Source organism: Haliotis cracherodii, unplaced genomic scaffold (assembly GCF_022045235.1).
Source record: "Haliotis cracherodii isolate W230 unplaced genomic scaffold, xgHalCrac1.p SCAF_11, whole genome shotgun sequence".
NCBI lineage: Eukaryota > Metazoa > Mollusca > Gastropoda > Lepetellida > Haliotidae > Haliotis > Haliotis cracherodii.
This window is the reverse complement of record NW_027266266.1, coordinates 28,925,612-28,947,144: the sequence shown is the minus strand read 5'-3', so window position 1 is coordinate 28,947,144 and position 21,533 is coordinate 28,925,612. Positions and strand designations below refer to the sequence as shown.

General features: G+C 40.1%; 1 protein-coding gene across 1 annotated transcript in view; it reads right to left on the bottom strand.

Moving 5' to 3' along the window:
• The window catches only part of LOC139456405 (synaptic vesicle 2-related protein-like), a 97,167-nt gene extending 76,316 nt beyond the window's left edge, over positions 1–20,851 (bottom strand). Inside the window, exon 1 of the mRNA XM_071238102.1 lies at positions 20,198–20,851. Coding sequence (XP_071094203.1) covers positions 20,198–20,357 — 160 coding nt within the window. The 5' untranslated portion in view covers positions 20,358–20,851. The remainder of the gene's footprint in view (positions 1–20,197) is intronic.
• Between the last annotated feature and the right edge of the window lie 682 nt (positions 20,852–21,533).

The following is a 21,533-nucleotide window of genomic DNA, read 5'->3' as shown; positions in this document are numbered from 1 at the left end:
ATGTTATGACTCATTGATCATTGTCACAGTTACGCCATGAACTCACTACTCAGTACAGTAGCACAGAACAGCCATTGAACTTAACTGAATCCATAACTTCAAATCATTGGTAGATCTCGGTAAAAACATTCACAAATGTCTGTCACAATGACCACTTACCAATGGCTGATAACCCATGTACAGCCTTGTCATTTATGAAGTTAGATATTAACATGGATAATTTTGTGTTAACATATTCATTAATATCAAATGTCCCTTTTACGCAATTGTTTGTCCCTTACTGTAAACCTTTTGGTCATGAGAGCAGGATGTGCCCTGATGTGAACCTTTCTCTCACTTTGCCTGTTTGTTGATATTTGAAGGGTTGGGAAGCAAAACAGCCTAAGTCCTACAAGTAGGACTTAGGCTGTTTTGCTTTCCAACCCTTCATTTTGCAGTTGCGAAAAGATTTCTGATTTTTACAACCACTGTGTTATGTTGTTAATGTTATGTTATAATGCTATAAATTGGTCCCCTCCATTTTTGTTTGGGACCCCTAATTTGATGATGAAGGGGTCCAAGTGACCCCAAAAATATTTAAGCCAGAGCAGACCCTGGACAGCAATGTTCTTCAGTATTTTACAGACGCAGCCAGTGGGGGTGGCTTTGGGGACTGTTGCAGTGTTTCTGTGTTGCTGCACATGCTGGGTAGAGAAAACAATGTTTCTGTGTTGCTGCACATGCTGGGTAGAGAAAACAATGTTTCTGTGTTGCTGCACATGCTGGGTAGAGGTAACAATGTTTCTGTGTTGCTGCACATGCTGGGTAGAAGTAACAATGTTTCTGTGTTGCTGCACATGTTGGGTAGAGGAAACAATGTTTCTGTGTTGCTGTACATGCTGGGTAGAGGTAACAATGTTTCTGTGTTGATGTACATGCTGGGTAGAAGTAACAATGTTTCTGTGTTGATGTACATGCTGGGTAGAGGTAACGATGTTTCTGTGTTGCTGCACATGCTGGGTAGAAGTAACGATGATTAACGATGATGATTTGTTGCTGCACATTCTAGGTAGAGGAAACAATGTTTCTGCGTTGCTGCACATGCGGGGTAGAAGTAACAGTGTTTCTGTGTTTCTGCACATTCTAGGTAGAGGTAACGATGTTTCTGTGTTGCTGTACATGCTGGGTAGAGGTAACAATGTTTTTGTGTTGCTGCACATGTTGAGTAGAGGTAACGATGTTTCTGCGTGGCTGTACATTCTAGGTAGAAGAAACAATGTTTCTGTGTTGCTGCACATGCGGGGTAGAAGTAACAGTGTTTCTGTGTTTCTGCACATTCTAGGTAGAGGTAACGATGTTTCTGTGTTGTTGTACATGCTGGGTAGAGGAAACAATGTTTCTGTGTTGCTGCACATGCTGGGTAGAGGTAACAATGTTTCTGTGTTGTTGTACATGCTGGGTAGAGGAAACAATGTTTCTGTGTTGCTGCACATGCTGGGTAGAGGTAACGATGTTTCTGTGTTGTTGTACATGCTGGGTAGAAGAAACAATGTTTCTGTGTTGCTGCACATGCTGGGTAGAGGAAACAATGTTTCTGTGTTGCTGCACATGCTGGGTAGAGGTAACGATGTTTCTGTGTTGTTGTACATGCTGGGTAGAGGTAACGATGTTTCTGTGTTGTTGTACATGCTGGGTAGAGGTAACAATGTTTCTGTGTTGTTGTACATGCTGGGTAGAGGTAACAATGTTTCTGTGTTGTTGTACATGCTGGGTAGAGGTAACAATGTTTCTGTGTTGCTGCACATGCTGGGTAGAGGTAACAATGTTTCTGTGTTGTTGTACATGCTGGGTAGAGGTAACAATGTTTCTGTGTTGCTGTACATTCTAGGTAGAAGTAACAATGTTTCTGTGTTGTTGTACATGCTGGGTAGAGGAAACAATGTTTCTGTGTTGTTGTACATGCTGGGTAGAGGAAACAATGTTTCTGTGTTGCTGTACATGCTGGGTAGAGGTAACGATGTTTCTGTGTTGCTGTACATGCTGGGTAGAGGTAACAATGTTTCTGTGTTGTTGTACATGCTGGGTAGAAGTAACAATGTTTCTGTGTTGCTGTACATGCTGGGTAGAGGTAACGATGTTTCTGTGTTGCTGTACATGCTGGGTAGAGGTAACAATGTTTCTGTGTTGTTGTACATGCTGGGTAGAAGAAACAATGTTTCTGTGTTGCTGCACATGCTGGGTAGAGGTAACAATGTTTCTGTGTTGATGTACATTCTAGGTAGAAGAAACAATGTTTCTGTGTTGCTGCACATGCTGGGTAGAGGTAACAATGTTTCTGTGTTGCTGTACATGCTGGGTAGAGGTAACAATGTTTCTGTGTTGCTGCACATGCTGGGTAGAAGTAACAATGTTTCTGTGTTGCTGTACATGCTGGGTAGAGGTAACAATGTTTCTGTGTTGATGTACATTCTAGGTAGAAGAAACAATGTTTCTGTGTTGCTGCACATGCTGGGTAGAGGTAACAATGTTTCTCTAATGCAACAATGTTTCTGTGTTGATTATAAACAGAACGACATTCTGCACTCTCATTTGGTCTCTAGTGTAGCACTAAATTGCCATGACACACATAAAAATATGCAATACATGAACAAAAACTTCTGTTGCAGACTAAACGTCAATAGTCTCACATCAATAACTGTGCAGTGGGGAAAAGTAAATCTTTCTGACCAGTTTGATTAGATTTATTTTTCAAACTGGCCGTCTGATACTAAGATAGTTATGTGTATGTGACATGGGTGCATAATCAAGATCACCATCATTCACAAACATGGCTGAAAATGGTCGAGAATCGTGGTAACCTCTTTACTGATCTTACAATATTTTGCATTTTATGTTTATTCTGCGCACTCATTTTTTGACATCTTAATTCACAGTTGAAAAGAGACATTTTTCCCAGACAATAATTGGTCCCATGGAACTAATGGGGTGTGAAAAGTGAGAGATCATATATTGTCCCATGGCACCAAGAGGGTTAAGGACCCAAGTGAGTGAGTGAGTGAGTGAGTGAGTGAGTTGGGTTTAACACCGCTTTTAACAGTATTCCAGTTATATCACAGCATGTCAGCTTAATGTGGGAGGAAAGCCCGAAATGATGCATGTCTCAGATGTTTACCACTTTGGTGAAACCCATGAGGACGGGTGTGGTGCTGACAAACCTAGAAACATAATCGGGGCGAACCGGGATTCGAACCCACAATCATAGGTCTCTGGCATGCCCAAGGGACGCAACTCTGCACAGCGAATCGCAGCGCCTTAGACGACTGGGCCACCCGTGCCCCCGTGCCCCCTAAGGAACCAAGGAATCATGTTTATTTTGAATACTTTATAAAACAAGAGTCATCAGAAGATGATATCCAAAAGATACCTATTGCAGTCAACATGACAAAAGCCATGAGAAAGGGAATGTCATGTGTGGATGCATGTTGTGCAGGGATAGTATACATTCCTAGTGACACTTTATTGTCTACACGTACAGAGCAGGAGTGTGATAACCAAGAAACACTGCATCTGACAAGTATGATATATAAATGACAGTTGACAAGTCTGACATGTCAATTTTATCATTTGGACAGGCGGGCTGGAATTGTCAGGGATTAAACTTGCCCTTCTCTCCAAAGTATCCACACTAGGTGTTTGGCCTATGGGGCATGCTTCTGTAGGAATATTGGCTTTTGGGACTGACTAAGATGAAAATCAATTGTTGTAGCTTAAATGAACATCATGTCCATGGTGTCAAGCAGTGATTACAGAATCTCACAGCGTAGTTGCTGACAGAAGTATTTGCTAGATGAGGCCAGACTGCATTCCTGCAGGCCCAGCAGTGTACTGCAGAGTCAGGTAAGACTGTCAGAACATTACACATATTCACATTCATTTGTTACAGTTTACAAAACTAGTAAAACTTTTTACAACTCCTCAGTGATATCATCATTATTTCTTTGGCCAGATGATGCACAGTTCACATTCAGGACTAATCTCTATTTCTCTGTTATAACACAAATCTTTTCACATTGTTCTTAACTACTCAGTTCTCACACTAATTGAGCAATCATCTACAAGCTGTCACAGCTCAGGTGACAGATAAGGTGTATATTATCATGATTATCAGTCTGTTTCATCATGTATCAAAGTGGTCTTGGAATGAAACTGACATCTGATATCAAACATGATTATCTGTGTATGAATATGTATTAACATAAATCATACCTTTTCTCAGTAAGTCAGACATCAGTTAAAGAAGAGAAAAATAACTTGGTGTATGACAAATTCTGAACCCAACTAAGATCAGGAAGATCTTTAACTGAGACCACCAAGGAAAATGTTAATAAAACACATAATATGGCTATGGATGATTGACAACCACACATCATATAGCCAAAACAGTAGGAATGAGGAATGAACTTGGTTCCAAGGTTTCTGATTCCAGATCAGAAAAACTCCAGGTTCAGCATGTTTTGTGAGATGCTATATTGTTTGAAGCAGACCCAGATGATTTATTTTAGCTATTCGTAACCATGGAGGAGTTTTGGGTTCGCCCCTATCAGCCAGAGACTAAACAACAGTCACAGCAGTGGAAACATCTAATGTCTCCTCCTCTGAAGAAGGAAAAGTCTGTTCAATCAGTTCGCAAACTGATGACTTTGGTTTCTTGGGTTCCAAATGAATCCTTCATTACCTATCATGATATAACATTTATACTAGGTTTTCCTGTGATGGTTGGATCCACATTGGGTGCTTTTATGAATTATTATGGTATTATTATGGTTCTATTATGGTTCTGCTCGGATGAACGAAACCTTCCAAATGGTGTGCTGGTTTTCTTGGGGGAATTAGTCAGCAAAGAGCCGGAGTCACAGGAGACATCAAAATTTTATTTACAAGAACAATTAACAATGAACAATTTACAACATCTTAGAATATAGCCGAGGGTGCCACAGGGAATCGGTAAAACTCTCTGGGCTGAGGGAGAGAGATCTGCTTGGTTAGAGCAACAAACCCCTTCTGCCTAACATTTTGCTTCTGTATGTATTCAACAAAACTTAGAACAATAAAAAGGAATATGATTGGTTGATACATGATGGGGTGTGCCTTATGGTTAATGAATGGCTAGACAGAGCAGAATACTTAAAACTGTTAATCCTGTTGGACCGGCATTAATCTTGTTGACATATTTACTGGGTGCTTGGAAAGAGATTATGGTGTCACTATAGATGAGCCCTGGCAAACAAGAACAGTGGACAGCAATCTATGCATCTAGTGTGTTCAGTAGGGCTGCAACGAATACACTTGTGAGGCGAATACGATTTGTATCACGAATATAGGGTAACAAATAAGAATATTAATTCACGAATACAATAACAAGTCAGAAGCTGATGTATTATTTGTTATATTCAGTGAAGCAATAACAACATAAATTATTTGACATGGTTTGTTAGTTATTTGATATAGTATACCAGAGCTACAGATAAGCTGCGTATCTGCGTAAATTACGCATCAGAAATGCAGAAATATGCAGTAAAATAAAATCCAAGCGTATCAAATACACAATGAAATTTACAGATACGCTACAAAAATAAAACTTGTGCGTATCATCAAAATATTGTGATGTAACCCAGTGTATTTGATTAGCGAATCAGCAACTTATTTTGAAATTATAAACGGGCATTCCGTCAACCTCGCCAAACTCCACTATGACAGTTACATCATGATCATGTGCCATCACACTTTCTTGTGGAAGTATCATGGTATTATTGAGTCTTATAAAGCTCTCTAACCCACATGAAACCAGTTTGCAGGGACTAGATAAATAGTGTTGTTAAATATTTAACTTAAATACCCACATGTGTAAAAACTTGTGGGTAACAGAAATTTGAATACCTAGATAGAATTACTGATACCCAATGATTTTAAAATGCATGTGTAAAATACAAACGACACCAAAAGCTTATCTGGAGCTCTGTTATACATTTATATACTGCACTTATCCAGGTTCTAGTATCTGCACAAATGTGACAATGACCAGTGACCACAATACTGTCAAATTAAATAGTATCCTCATCGGTCAATCACTGTAATAGGCAATAAACTGAGTTGACACTGATTAATCAAGGATTAATTACTGAGAAACATCTTGTTAATTTGAGTGAAAGGTGTTTACAACTGTACATAAATACCTTGCTACATCGATGTACCTCATTATCCTCACAACGCTACGATACGTAACCTCAGACAATAATTAAGTAAAGATGAAAAAAGTATTCAAATAACTATTGCTATCAACGATATTTTAGTATTTGTGATTATATCATCTGTCTTGTTTTTAAATAATCTTTAGTTTTAAAAAAAACTTTTCCCGTGAGGTCACGTGATAACCAAATATGGGATAATAGTCTCGATCCAAATGTTACAATGCGTACACTTGAGCAGACTCATGAATATAACTCATGAATATTAATTAGACCGTTCACTATGTTAACAGATCGTTATTATAACAGAAACAAACGTATGTTTTCCATGTACATCTAAAATAATATTATTTGCATTGTTATGAATTGCCCGGTGAATTAAACAATTTAAATTGAAACAATTCATAATTCATCATATTGTGAAGACGTAACAACTTGTAATGTGTGTGAAAAGTCGTACTAAAATACGCTATTTGAAGGGGGCGTGGCCTAAATGCAAATATCCGATTGGGATTTTAAATTTTCTGGACCCCTGGTTGCATGCACATTGTAATAAGAAATAAGTTCCTTTTATAAAAGGATCTTGGTTAACCTCAGTGCTGATTTTCTAAAAACATGCACTGCAAAGAACGATGCACAAAGCCTAAAGCTTGGACAAAGGGACTTTAACTCTGGGGGAAATGTGTTTTTTAATCCTCACTTAACTTCATGCAAAGTTTCATTCAGGTAACTTCAGTAGTTTCTGTAAAAAGTTGAAACCATTATAAACACCATGCACTATGGACCATAACTCTGTAAAAAAATAATTATCAAACTCAGTCTTGACAAGTATCTCTTAGGTAAGCTTGTCAAGTTTTATTCATGTGTTGTCAGTAGTTTCTGAGAAAACTTGGAAGGAAGGACAGACAGAAGGACGGAAGGATGAAAACCCGCTATATATATTCCTATATTGAGGTTGCATCAGGTGAACTTTCTAATCAGGCAATCAGTGTGGAGGCTTCTAAATTTGAGATAAACAGTAAAAGGTAAACACAGTTAGTCATTATTAATTGAAATGACCGAGCGACTGGCAAAAAAATGGCGTATTGACACGATTTAAAAAAAAAAATCTTAAGAAACATAAGCGATTACTTTTTTCAAATAAAGAATGTTTTACTGTGCATTTAATGCCAGCCCAGGTCCATATTTCATGTATAATGTATAATGTATGTGTATGCGAATAAAGATCAATGATCATTGCTTCTCGTTTTGTCTTCAGTTCAACTTTTTGTACTCTGTGTAATCCAGACCTCGCCGTAAACCAGATTTTTAAACCGGTCCCAAACCGAGTAAAACTGGACAGATTCCACTGTACATGGAGATCAAACAACACGTAGGCATGCAGCTAAGGTAGGTAGGTTATAATGTGGTGGAACTTAACAACACGTAGGCATGCAGCTAAGGTAGGTAGGTTATAATGTGGTGGAACTTAACAACACGTAGGCATGCAGCTAAGGTAGGTAGGTTATAATGTGGTGGAACTTAACAACACGTAGGCATGCAGCTAAGGTAGGTAGGTTATAATGTGGTGGAACTTAACAATACGTAGGCATGCAACTAAGGTAGGTAGGTTATAATGTGGTGGAACTTAACAACACGTAGGCATGCAGCTAAGGTAGGTAGGTTATAATGTGGTGGAACTTAACAACACGTAGGCATGCAGCTAAGGTAGGTAGGTTATAATGTGGTGGAACTTAACAACACGTAGGCATGCAGCTACGGTAGGTTATAATGTGGTGGAACTTAACAACACGTAGGCATGTAGCTAAGGTAGGTTATAATGTGGTGGAACTTAACAACAGTTTCATAATCAGTCAAGTTTAGAAAGTTCATTTGACGATGATGTAAATCTGTAAAACAAATTGTGTGAGAAATAGACAGAGAAATAGACAGTTTAAAACAGTTTAGTTTTTAGCAGACAATGTCTTACGATTGTCAATGCGACTGATTTGGGCCAGCCATTGTCTGAATGAACATGTATTGTTTACCCTGTCGCCATGACATGAATATGTCTTAAATCACTTAATTGTTGTTATTTATAAGATGTTAATCCCAATTGTTAATCCCCATTGTATTGAACATTGACCGTCTGCCATCCTGAACCAACTGTGCAACTATATCACTGATTAATTACTGTAGTTTATCTTTATGACTTACTCCATTGTCAGGTAACCTTAGCATATATAAGCCTCGGTCCAGAAAAGAAAATCATGGTCCAAAAGCTACTGCTACAGGTACTAAATAAAATTCCAATATGGGCAAATATATGGGGCTTCTCATTAAATGCTGAAAAAACAATAGGGTTAGTATTTAAACATAAAAATATGCACACACACATCCCCAAACTACATCTGGACAACAATCCTATCAAATTCCAAAAACAGACTAAATTTCTAGGACTAACATTTGATGATTTTCTGACCATGGATGCTCACCTTAAACCCTTAGTAACTAGATGCACAAAAGCTCCAAATACACTCCAATGCCTGATAGGTTCCATCTGGGGGGCCTCCAAGGAGACCCCACTATCACTTTACAAATCACTAATTAGATCAAAAATAGACTATGGATGCCCAATATACCTTAAACAACTCACTTAGCGATAAACTTATTTCAATCCAATAACAAAAGATAATCACACGTACACAACATGGAACACCCCTTACCTCACTGCAGGCCCTCACAGGCGAAATCCCCCCTGGATTTACGCCGAGAACAGCTAATGATAAACTTCTGGTCCTCAACCCAGCAAAACCCCCAAATCCAACAAATCCTTAACAATAATCTAAGCCTAAAACATCAAACGATTTAAAACAAAATGCAAAACCAAACTTCAAAAACCCCAAAATAGACATTACATTCTCCTCCAAACTAAATAAGGAAACCGACCCCAACACCACTAAAACCACCGCACTAGCATACATACATAAGGGCTGAAAATTGCGAGTGATTTGGTCGCATTTGCGAGTGAAGTTTCAGAAATGCAAGGAAATATTGGCGAGTACGGACAAAATCATGAATTTAACTCCGGCCAAGAAGCAAGACACCGCACGCCGGTAGACCGGCCATGCCGTAATCACTTCAAAACAGTATATAATTTTAAGAACCTACCGATCATATCATTCATTTTTAAAATCTCTGGCATTTCACAATGTATGAAATACATATTCCATTTCAATTTATCCTTTTCTATCACTAAATTAAAGAAATATTCACTATTTCCTGCAATGTTATTGAAAAAACAATTCCTGGACACATACTTCAGGTAAGACAACGGGTCCACATCGGACATGTCAAAGAGTAAAATAAATATGTTTCAAGCAAATCTTTAAATATCCTATACAAAGTAATATATAAAACTAACAGAAATATATCTAAAAGTTTCAAACTTACATTTTAGTTATTATTTTCATCTTTTCGTGCGATTGCGTGTAATGTTAGTCAAATAACATCTTGGCTTTTGCCGCCTCGAGTTCTCGGCTCGGACTCGATGTTTAGTTAATGCCAAAATATATGCATGAAAAAAATCTTTGTCACAGCTCATAACCTAGCACAATACATCCATGAAGTTTTAATACATGTATATTTTAATATAGATCATGATTTTCTGCTTAAAACTTTCAGAATAACACGATTTATAAAAAAACTTTCGTCCAAATCTGAAATTCATCATACACAAAGACAGTACCATTGCTGTTTTTTTATTTAATGCCTTATGTCACATGCTCAAATTTGACCAATCACGAAACTTGTAGCAGATTGCGGCAAGAAAGTGTCATTAGAAACCAATGTTTATCCAATATATTTGTTAGAGCAACGAAAATACTTCGGGCAAGGTAACTCATGTAGATGGAATATTAAGCTTTCTAATAGTGTGTCACATGGCAGTCTTCAATGTACGTATTCATACGAAGCTTCGAAAACGTAGGTATTTCTTCACGTTACATAGTGGACAGCCACTGTTATCGGGAAATGGGTGAAGACAGATACCATTTTAATTCTTTTTAAAATAATTTACAGATACTTAAACAATGAAAATAAAAAAGAAATACGTAAGTGTATTTTATTAAATCTTATATCTGCTGCAAATCATCAAATTTTCACTTCCTTGGTCCATAATCTGGACGTTATGAATGTGTACGGGGGTTTTCATTTACAACAAACTTAATTAAATTGTAAATGCATTCTTTATATAATGTAATAAACATAGCTTTCAAATGTTTGAACAGTAGGATAAGACCTTTTAAATGGTGTATAACATGTAGTAGCAAAGATGTTTTACAAGCAGATATTTTCCTTGATGAATGTTGGCTTCATCTGTCACACAAGGGTCTCAGGGAACCTTCAATTGACATGAATCAGTGACAAGTAAAATAAGTCAACTTCACTGACATATTGATTTTTTCAATCTTTCACGACTTTGTTTCAGTTTTAACCTCAGGTTGAAATTGATAGTTCATATCTACTCATCAGGCATTCACCATTGTGTACAAATTTGAGATTGAAGCAAAGTATCTTTTTAAAGTGACTATCCATGATCATGTCATCATTACATATTTGACAGTTCTCAAAACAAACATCTATTTGAGAGCCAGCTAATATATAAATGCTCAAACATTTAACATTGTTACAATAACAACATTGTGTTCAAATTTGATGTCTTTTACTGTAATCAGTTATAATAAATAACAAACAACTTCAAACAAGAAAGAAGTGAGCATAGCTCACATACCCCCGTTATCCTTGCTGGTCAACAACAAATTGTAAATAGTTTGTTAATTAATGAAATATACCTGTTGCTTTAAGTCAGAGGAACTGCCCTTTCCTTTGTAACCCATGAGGATGCATTATAGTTGAAATGAACACATGTTTTTGCAAATATATTTCAATCTAGTAATCAATGCTTAGCACAACATACATTCTTGGAATCCTTTGAAACTGGAAATTAACTACAAAGCATGACGCATACTTATTATACATTAAATGAAAAAAGAGCAAAAGAGAAAACTTTCAGAATCTTATAAAAGATAAAAAAACAATCATAGTGGTTACCCGTTATGTAGCAAGTTTGCTGAAGCTAGGATACATAATATTGTAAACATGGATCGTACAATAACTCTACCCAAAATTTATGTTTCACCATGATTCCATGGAAACGGCAAAAATAAAAAAATTCAGAAACTTCAAAATAGCAAAAGGCACAAGAACTCATTGTGGTAAATGTGTGTAGCAAGTTTGGTGAGACTAGGGTGCATGGTTAAAAAGTTATGGGCCGTACAAAAGCTCGGACGGAAGGACGGACGGACAGAATGAACGCTATTTACCCCCGATTTACTTCGTAAACCGGGGTATAATAAACATAATCTTTAATTTATCACAACTGTGATAGGTAAAGTTGCATGGCCACTTGCGTTTCATTTTGGCGACTGACTAAAAATATTTACTAAGCTATCAACAAATCAAAAAAGGAACTTTGAGCCTTGTACATGAAAATTTGCCAAATTGGTGTCACATCTACACGGATGGGTCCTCTGACCCGGGATCAAAACACACAGGATTCAGCATCTATATTTCCCAACCCACAAAAGAAACAAAATCCTATTCGCTCCCAATTAACCAATCAATATTGACCCACAAAACACAAACAACACAGAACAATGGTACTAGCAACACTCCTAAACCCACTAAACGACACACAAACCTTCAAAGCACTAGGCATAGTCTCAACTAAAACAGGCCTACTAGGCCGCATATAATTACATACAAAAACAAAACTATCGATAAACTAAAAACCTAAAAAACACAAACATAGGAACCACAAAACCAACCCCCCGATTGTAACCCCCAACCTATGGCATGCTTCCCAGTTCCACATTTTTACAAAATATAAATAAGCAGACCTAAACCTAAAAAGGTTGCCTCACCTTTCAGACAAACCCTTCTCGGCAAACCCACTAAATGGCCCCAGGGCACCGAGCCAACAATCACTACCACTATGTGCTGGCACATAGTGCTTCTTGTATATATCTCTACCTGTAAAAAGTATTCTTGTATACACCATAAGCTATCAACTCCACTGAGAACCATGCATATGCCGACCCCTTGCATAGGAATATGCAAATAAACATTACCAACATCACAGCAACATGTTGTTAATTTGGTGGAGAAGCCAGGTATGACAGACTTCTGTCCTTTCCTGTACCTGTTTGCAGCAATGTGTATGGTCCACAATATGTTAGGAACTGCCAGTCTCTTTTATATATATATATATATATATATATATATATATATATATATATTACCATCCTGAAGGCCAATCACCCGGAACAAAGAAATGCCAGGCAACAAGATTGAAGAAACAACAAACACCTCTCAGATCAAGAACAAGTTCTCCGAACCCCAGCCTTCCCTCTCCTGCAGACTTCTTACAGCAGCAAGACGTTGACTATCCATCTCTTTTGACCTCAACCAAAGGAAGAGGCCTCTCTGGACAAGGCTCCGGCCAAGTCCACGCCTAAGGAAAAGAAGAGCCTCCCAACCCCAGGATCGGCTCCCCCTGCACCCAGACCAGCACCGAAAGCCACTCCAAAGAAGAAGTCCTTCCTCCCACCCCTCAGCCCTCAGTCGCAGCAATGGAACTCGCTCCTCTCGAATCCAGAGGGGAGGAACCCTTCTGCTCGCCTGAGGGAACAAAGCGCCTCCCATGCCAAACGACAGCTATACCCAGACAACTCAGGAGAAGCACTAGAGTGTGAGACACGTCAGGGCAGCCGAGGCGAGAACATCCTGAACCAACAGAAGGATCTCCCCATCCCCTATACTCACCAACCAATAGCAGCATGTACATCAGTGGCCTATCATGACCATGGTGCAGTATCTTGGGGGGGGGGAGGGGGGGTCTGAGATTTGAGCACAAGCTCAACACCTTCCAGGACCTCGCCGACTTCCTCATAAACAGCGGCGTGCCTCCCAATCTTGAATTCATCAAGAACGCTGCGGCCAAGCTCGCTCTGTAGAAATTCCAGGTACTTGACAGCCTAGAAGTGAACACCGCCAAGAGACTCTTGGCCGGGAGTCTCCATTAGTCACCCACCAAGTCCTCCCATGACCTCTTGCGCCACACACACTTGCCAGCCGATGCTGTGCCTTCAACCGCTTGACCCCACCCCCTCCAACCGAAGCCCAAACTTTCCACATTATGATATGTTTTATTCTACCCCACTCCCACCCAGCCAAACCCCTAACCCCTAGATTTTTAGATTAAGTACTGTAAAAGTTAATATTTTGGTGGGTTTTACTTCTTTATTTATTCTTTATGCTTTTTTTCCCTAATAGTATTAGTGCAACCCCGTGTGCGACATATGCGGGATGTATCGTTTTACATTTCCGAATGCGGAAAAATCTCCAACTTACTTACTTACGAGATGAAAATCAGGGAGAGAAGGTCTACCTTCAGCCTAAGTAGGTTTAGGCTATGTGCTCCGGGGCACCAAGCAAATAATCACTACCACTATGTGCTGATCTGGCACATAGCGCTTCTTGTATATATCTCTACCTGTATAAAGTATTCTTGTATACACCACAAGCTATCAACTCCAGATACTTCCTACAGAGAACCATACACCGACCCCTTGCATAGAAATATGCAGTCATCAAAGGCCAACTGGGAGCTAGCAATACGGTTACACTGATGTGTAAAGCTACATCGTCATGCACCTCACTGTCGCAGTTGTAGTAGCATTTCTATATAATTATGCAAAACAATATGTAAACAGCACGGAAAAGCTGGCATAGGCCCATCTGTTCTTATTTCATAATAAGTGTGTTTGTTTACAAACAAGAGAAAAGTCCGGTCACATGATCAGCCTACGAGGTGTGGTCACTGGAGCAGTCAGAGCCGAGTAATCTTTGGGGTCATCAGCTATTTTCTACAAAGCTTAAGGTGAACAAGATGCTGGTATGCATAAGTTTTGCAACATCCCTTGGATGACAGGGTCAGGAATTAGACGAATTCAGAAACCCATTTGTAACAGGGAATTTGAAGGAACTTTAGAAGTGCATGACTAGGCACACAACCTATGTGGAAGCCAGTGTGGTAACCTGTGTGGAGCCTGTATGGAGCCTGTGTGGTAACCTGTGTGTTAACATGTATGGAGCCTGTGTGGTAGCCTGTGTGGTAGCCTGTGTGGAAGTCTGTGTGGTAACCTGTGTAGAAGTCTGCGTGGAGCCTGTGTGGTAGCCTGTGTGGTAGTCTTCGTGGTAGCCTGTGTGGTAACCTGTGTGATAACCTGTGTGGAGCCTGTGTGGTAGTCTGCGTGGTAGCCTGTGTGGAGCCTGTATGGTAGTCTGCGTGGTAGCCTGTGTGTTAACATGTGTGGAGCCTGTGTGGTAGCATGTGTGGTAACATGTGTTGAAGTCTCTGTGGTACATGTGGAGCCTGTGTGGTAACATGTGTGGTAACATGTGTTGAAGTCGGTGTGGTAACATGTGTGGAGCCTGTGTGGTAGCATGTGTTGAAGTCTGTGTGGTACATGTGGAGCCTGTGTGGTAACGTGTGGTAACCTGTGTTGAAGTCTGTGTGGTAACGTGTGGAGCCTGTGTGGTAGCATGTGCGGTAACATTTGTTGAAGCCTGTATGGTACATGTGGAGCCTGTGTGGTAACGTGTGGTAACATGTGTTGAAGTCTGTGTGGTAACATGTGTGGAGCCTGTGTGGTAACGTGTTGAAGTCTGTGTGGTAACATATGTGGAGCCTGTGTGGTAACATGTGTTGAAGTCTGTGTGGTAACATGTGTGGAGCCTGTGTAGTAGCCTGTGTGGTAGCCTGTGTGGAGCCTCTGTGGTAACGTGTTGAAGTCTGTGTGGTAGCATGTGTGGAGCCTGTGTGGTAACATGTGTGGAGCCTGTGTGGTAACATGTGTGGAGCCTGTGTGGTAACATGTGGGGTAGCCTGTGTGGAGCCTGTGTGGTAACATGTGTTGAAGTCTGTGTGGTAGCATGTGTGGAGCCTGTGTGGTAACATGTGTGGAAGTCTGTGTGGTAACATGTGTTGAATTCTGTGTGGTAACCTGTGTGGTAACCTGTGTGGTAGCCTGTGTGGTAACCTGTGTGGTAGCCTGTGTGGTAACATATGTGGTAGCATGTGTGGCAATATGTGTTGAACCTGGGTGGAAGCCTGTGTGGCAGCCTGTGTGGTAACGTGTGAAGCCTGGGTGGTAGCCTGTGTAGTACCTTGTGTGGAGCCTGTGTGGTAGCCTGTGTGGAGCCTGTATGGTAGTCTGCATGATAGCCTGTGTGTTAACATGTGTGGAGCCTGTGTGGTAGCATGTGTGGTAACATGTGTTGAAGTCTCTGTGGTACATGTGGAGCCTGTGTGGTAACATATGTGGTAACATATGTGGTAACATATGTGGTAACATGTGTTGAAGTCTGTGTGGTAACATGTGTGGAGCCTGTGTGGTAGCATGTGTTGAAGTCTGTGTGGTACATGTGGAGCCTGTGTGGTAACGTGTGGTAACCTGTGTTGAAGTCTGTGTGGTAACATGTGTGGAGCCTGTGTGGTAGCATGTGCGGTAACATTTGTTGAAGCCTGTATGGTACATGTGGAGCCTGTGTGGTAACGTGTGGTAACATGTGTTGAAGTCTGTGTGGTAACATGTGTGGAGCCTGTGTGGTAACGTGTTGAAGTCTGTGTGGTAACATGTGTGGAGCCTGTGTGGTAACATGTGTGGTAACATGTGTTGAAGTCTGTGTGGTAACATGTGTGGAGCCTGTGTGGTAGCCTGTGTGGTAGCCTGTGTGGTAGCCTGTGTGGAGCCTCTGTGGTAACGTGTTGAAGTCTGTGTGGTAGCATGTGTGGAGCCTGTGTGGTAATATGTGTGGAGCCTGTGTGGTAACATGTGTGGAGCCTGTGTGGTAACATGTGTGGTAGCCTGTGTGGAGCCTGTGTGGTAACATGTGTTGAAGTCTGTGTGGTAACATGTGTTGAATTCTGTGTGGTAACCTGTGTGGTAACCTGTGTGGTAACCTGTGTGTCAGCCAGTGTTGCAGCCTGTGTGGCAGCCTGTGTGATAACCTGTGTGATAACCTGTGTGGCAGCCTGTGTGGTAGCCTGTGTGTCAGCCAGGGTTGCAGCCTGTGTGGTAGCCTGGGTGGAAGCCTGTGTAGTACCATGTGTGGTAGCATGTGTGGTAGCATGTGTGGTAGCCTGCGTGGAAGCCTGTGTGGAGCCTGTGTGGTAGCCTGTGTGGTATTGTCCATGGAGAGTGCTACTGAAGCTATTATCGAGAAGAAATGACACAGTTAATACAGTAAACCCAAATACTACTCTGTTGTGAGTAAATATGTTGAAAAGAGCAAAATAAATAGTTTAATGGTACATATTCAGGTACAATTGTGTAGAAACCCTCTGTTTGATCTTTGAGTTAAAATAATGTTTATCAACAGTTATATTTGCTATTTTGTGAAACTAATTGATCAAACAACACACACACATTAAACATATACATATATGGTTGGTACTGTATATATTTAAAGAATCTCACCCGAGTGTCTTTTGATATCAAACATATCAACACAAGTTGATAAAAGTGGAAAAAGTCTGAGGCTTGCCGAGGATTTTTGCCACTTTTATCAATGAATATTGATATATTTGATATCAAAAGACACGAGGGTGAGATTTTATTTATCATCCAACATCATTCTTCCAAGTTTTTAAGTTTGCAGATAGTAATTAGCAGTATCTTCAGTGTAAAAAGTACTGCTAACAGCTTCAATAGCAGTGCCATTATTGATGTCATTTGATTGTGTTGTCATTGTAACCAGTGACGTCACAATGGTCTTCAAAGCATTGTGATGTAATTTCATTGCATCGATATCTACAGTGTAGATATCGCTTGATCTCATCCAAGCGATATCTCCTGTGGGAGCCAGTTTGGGATGATAAATGTGGTGAACATAAAACATTCATACAATCACATCAGAGAGGCTGTTAGTCAAGTCAGACATCAGTAGTTGCATTTGATCGACCGCTATTTGCTGGTCTGTTGCATGTGGAGAAGATCAATGTCATGATGTTTGGAGGTGTACACATTGAAATGGCAGGCCTCAAAACGATAGGAGATTGGTTACAAGATAGTGTTTGGACATATGTCTTGTATGAAGCAAACATTGCTTCACAAGGAATTGCACAGTCGTTTTACCCATGCCCACGTTGCTACTTTTGGTTGCCGCCGTGCTGCTGTAACTGACCAGATGTAACGTTAGGATACTACACCCAATGAAGACAGGTACTTGAGTACTTTGCCTCCCTGGTATCGATTCCTCACAGTGACGTAATTGGCAAAGAATGCCACAGGGCATATGGTTAGTATGTGGCCCATCTTCCCGTGGCAAGAGAGTTGACTGACTTTAACAGTCCAGTTTCCACCCTTGCCGAACTAGGCTGGAATTCCTCGGCTCGATCGTAGCACCACCTGTGGCTGTTACGAGTTATGTCCCTTCTATGCCTCTCCTATGGACCAATCAGATTCCACCTCTCGTATCACCTGCATTTGCTTCAAACAAAATGGCGGCACCCAGACAAGACGATCTGATCCACAATCAAGATCTATATTGTGATAAAACGGGTCTTACATCGCGAAGTGCATCAAATCATTTGAGCACCTTGATTAAAAACTTGACAACGAGTTGACGGTGCACATGCTTTGCAAATCCTGCAATCAACCGAACTCTGGATGACAGTTTACAGACCGGATTTTGATTTCAGTGTGGGATTTTGATTGGACTATGCATAGACTTGTTAGTCCAGCCAAAATCTAATTCTATAATACCAGCCTAGTTCGGCAAGGGTGAAAACTGGACTTTTACAGTCAGTTAACTCTCTTGCCTCGGGAAGATGTATGTGGCCATGTAACTCAGTGCTCATGAAATTGAGGACAGTTATTGACTGCCCAACATCATTGTCAGAGATTGAGATGGGCCCGGACTGTACGCTCCCCAGACATATCCACCACATAAACCCCTCTGGGATGTCATGTATCGTCATCGGCCACATCCTCCAGCCAACCGACAAGAAGTGATGCAGAACCTCCAAGAAGAAGGGCGACCTACCCCACGTGACTTCATCAGACGACTGACTTTTTCCGTTGAAAGCTAGTTTTTTTCTACCCCAACTGAATTCAGGCAACTGTCAAACCAGTATCGGATGCTGTCACTTTCAATGTTAATTTTGTTGAGTATTTGATCTTTTCAATACTTTTTTAGTTCATGAATCTATCTTTGGTGGTTTTTAAACTAGAGTGACTTTGAGTGAAACTATGGTAAAATTTCTTTTGGCCGTCAGTTTATCACGTTCTCTTCATGCTCATAAGATTACAGGTTGTGCACTCTTTATCCCCATGACAAAAGCCTATGAACAGAATTGTCAACTATCCAGCGAAAAATGTACTTTGAATTTTGATCAGTGGAGGAAAGTGTGTAAAGCAGCAACAGTTCCCTAAGTCAATTTCTTGTCCATCACATCAGATTTTGACATTAGAATTCTGATGTTCCTGAGATCACTGAGAATGGGGAACTTCAAGCTTTACACAATGTCCCTAGAACAACTGCTTCGCTTCGGGGTTTTTTTTATTTGGCAGCCATATTGGAAAAATTATGGTCACCAAGTATCTAAAAATGATCAAATGAAAGAGAAGTATCATGATACCAAATATGATAAAGCTATGTGAACAACTAAAGGCCTAATGTTTACAAATGTCCAAAAATAAGGATACTTTTGGTGGCCATCTTGGATTTGGTGGCCATCTTGAAAATATTGGATGGCCCAATAGCCATAAATTTTTGTACTGGGATGAAGAACCTGTGTACCAAATGTCATGCTTTTAACACAAAGTGCACAATTTAGTCAATAAGCCCCTCCACTATGTGGTAGCACGTGAGGCAGCCTGTGTGGTAACCTGTGTGGCATATTGTATAAGGTACCATGTAGGAATATTTCATCTCTTCAAGTTATAACCACATATAAATATGCTCCATGGATTTGAGGAGTGGTTACATATAGATTTATGGTAAGTGAAATTATCAACCTACACCTGCACATATTGTTGATGTACTGAGACTTTCAGTGAATGTGTTTGGTATTAAAAGAGAAAACTATGGAAGAATAGGCTCTTATGCATATTGTAGCTGTAATATGGGACTTTATAAGCTCAGATGAACAGGTAGATGTTAAGCAATTGTATTGTGTTCTCTGATAAAACAACATCTATGGTAAATTAGGACTTCTTCTAGCATCCAAGGGCCCTCAATAAAGTCTATCAGAAAAGGTTCTGAATTGTTGAAAATATGCATTTGGTTATTCACTGTCACATATGCAATATTTGGCTTGACAGAGGGTATGGCTCAATCAATTTGATAAACATGATAAGTTCACATGAGACATAAAATTCAATTCTACTTTCAAAGTTGTTTTCAACATCAATATCAGTTAGTTACATTTTTATTCCACAAGTACTTCATGAAAAAAAACACTTTCAAGCATCAACTTGATGAAAAGGGTATCATACTGTGTATCAAACATGACTCTACAATTAATAGTAATACATGAATATTGTATCATGGCTAAGTGTATCAATGGGCCTAGAGAATGTCAGCTGAGGCCATACCAGGACACATGCTGCTGCTGATTTCATACTCTCCTCTGCACGGTGATGCAGGAATAAACTCAGAACTGAAACACACTTATTACGACCATATGTACTGCTCTTTCAGGAGTCTTATATAACCTATAGTTTGGAGTAGATGTGTTCTTTTCCTCTGTAACTGCAATCACTAACGTTGCAAACCAAATAAGAGTGCTCAATCAGAAAATTCAACAATAATCAACTATAAATAGTTATTCTGTAACTGAACAGTTTAAATTATTTGTGACTAACCTTCGGGTGGCTCTTTTTGCTTGTTTCCTCCATCTCCACCTTCCTGTACATTTCCTCCCAAGCTCGCCATGTTCGCCATGTCTGTGATATCCATATCTATGTTCCCGTCAAGGTCTTCATATCCATCATCTCGATTGAACTTTACAAACCTTGAAAACATTATGACACTTTAGGCACTTTGTCCTTCGGCAATAAAAGTGTGCTACAATAGGCGACAGATGTGTACTTCCATTCACACCTTCAAGTGTCATGCATTTATGGGTTATAATGGTGTATATGTCGTTAAAATACAATTCGTCACTGGAACTATTGTTAGCAGGGTCGTTGGTAACAATGAATAGTCGTTACATGTTTCTGGTAGATTGTAGCACCAGTCTTTTTGTGAGAGTACTATAGAGAAGACTTCTGACAAAAATAAATACGTCCGTCGATTTGCAGAAATTCTGCCGTTCTGACCGAGCAGCTGGCCAAGACGAAATCTTCAGCATGAGCTTCTTTCGTTATTGCCTATGTGTTACTGAATCGGCAACATATGTTTTAATAACATTTATTGGTTATCTTGTAAACGCCCCATAGTCGGTCAACCGTGAATGAGATGTTGGCTGTTTACTATCAATGATGAGTGAATACATTGTTTGTCCCCTGTCAAATGAAGCTCCTCACAGCGATATTCCGTTCGCGGAGCACTATCGCGATGTTACCGAGAATGTAACGATTGTGTCACGCGCTGGGAAGGAGCTTGCAGTTAAACTGGTTCCACTGTTGGTAGGCGACGCAAGCTTAGAGTGATTTAGTTAGACAGGAACCCAGTCTAGCTAGCTGTCCAAGCTCCTCACAGCGATATCCCGTTCGCGGTGCGCTATCGTGATGTTACCGAGAGTGTAACGGAGGTGTCACGCGCTGGGAAGGAGCTATGTGAAGGGACACGACTCTGCCTAAATTAGTAGTCCTGTTAATTATTGAATACCACTAATCGCGGTTAAGCCAAGTACACAAAATATCTCCAAAACCGATTGAGGTGCTTTTTCTAATGTGCATTTATAGTGTTGTTGTTGTTGTTGTTGTTTGTGTTTCCAAATTTGTTCAATATTTTGGTATTATTTATCAAACACATATTTGCATCATATCTGTGATGTTTATCGCGGCATAGCTACTCTCCAACTAGTACACCTTATTGGACGACGTTAATTTATTGACCGAAACGGAATTCTATTGTGGATGCCCGTCACTCGAGTGCATGTACATTTCGAATGACTTCATTACGTTTACCATGTATTTTATTTCAGAACGGAGAGAGAAAAAGTTAAACTATATATTGCTTAGAAGGACGTCTGGA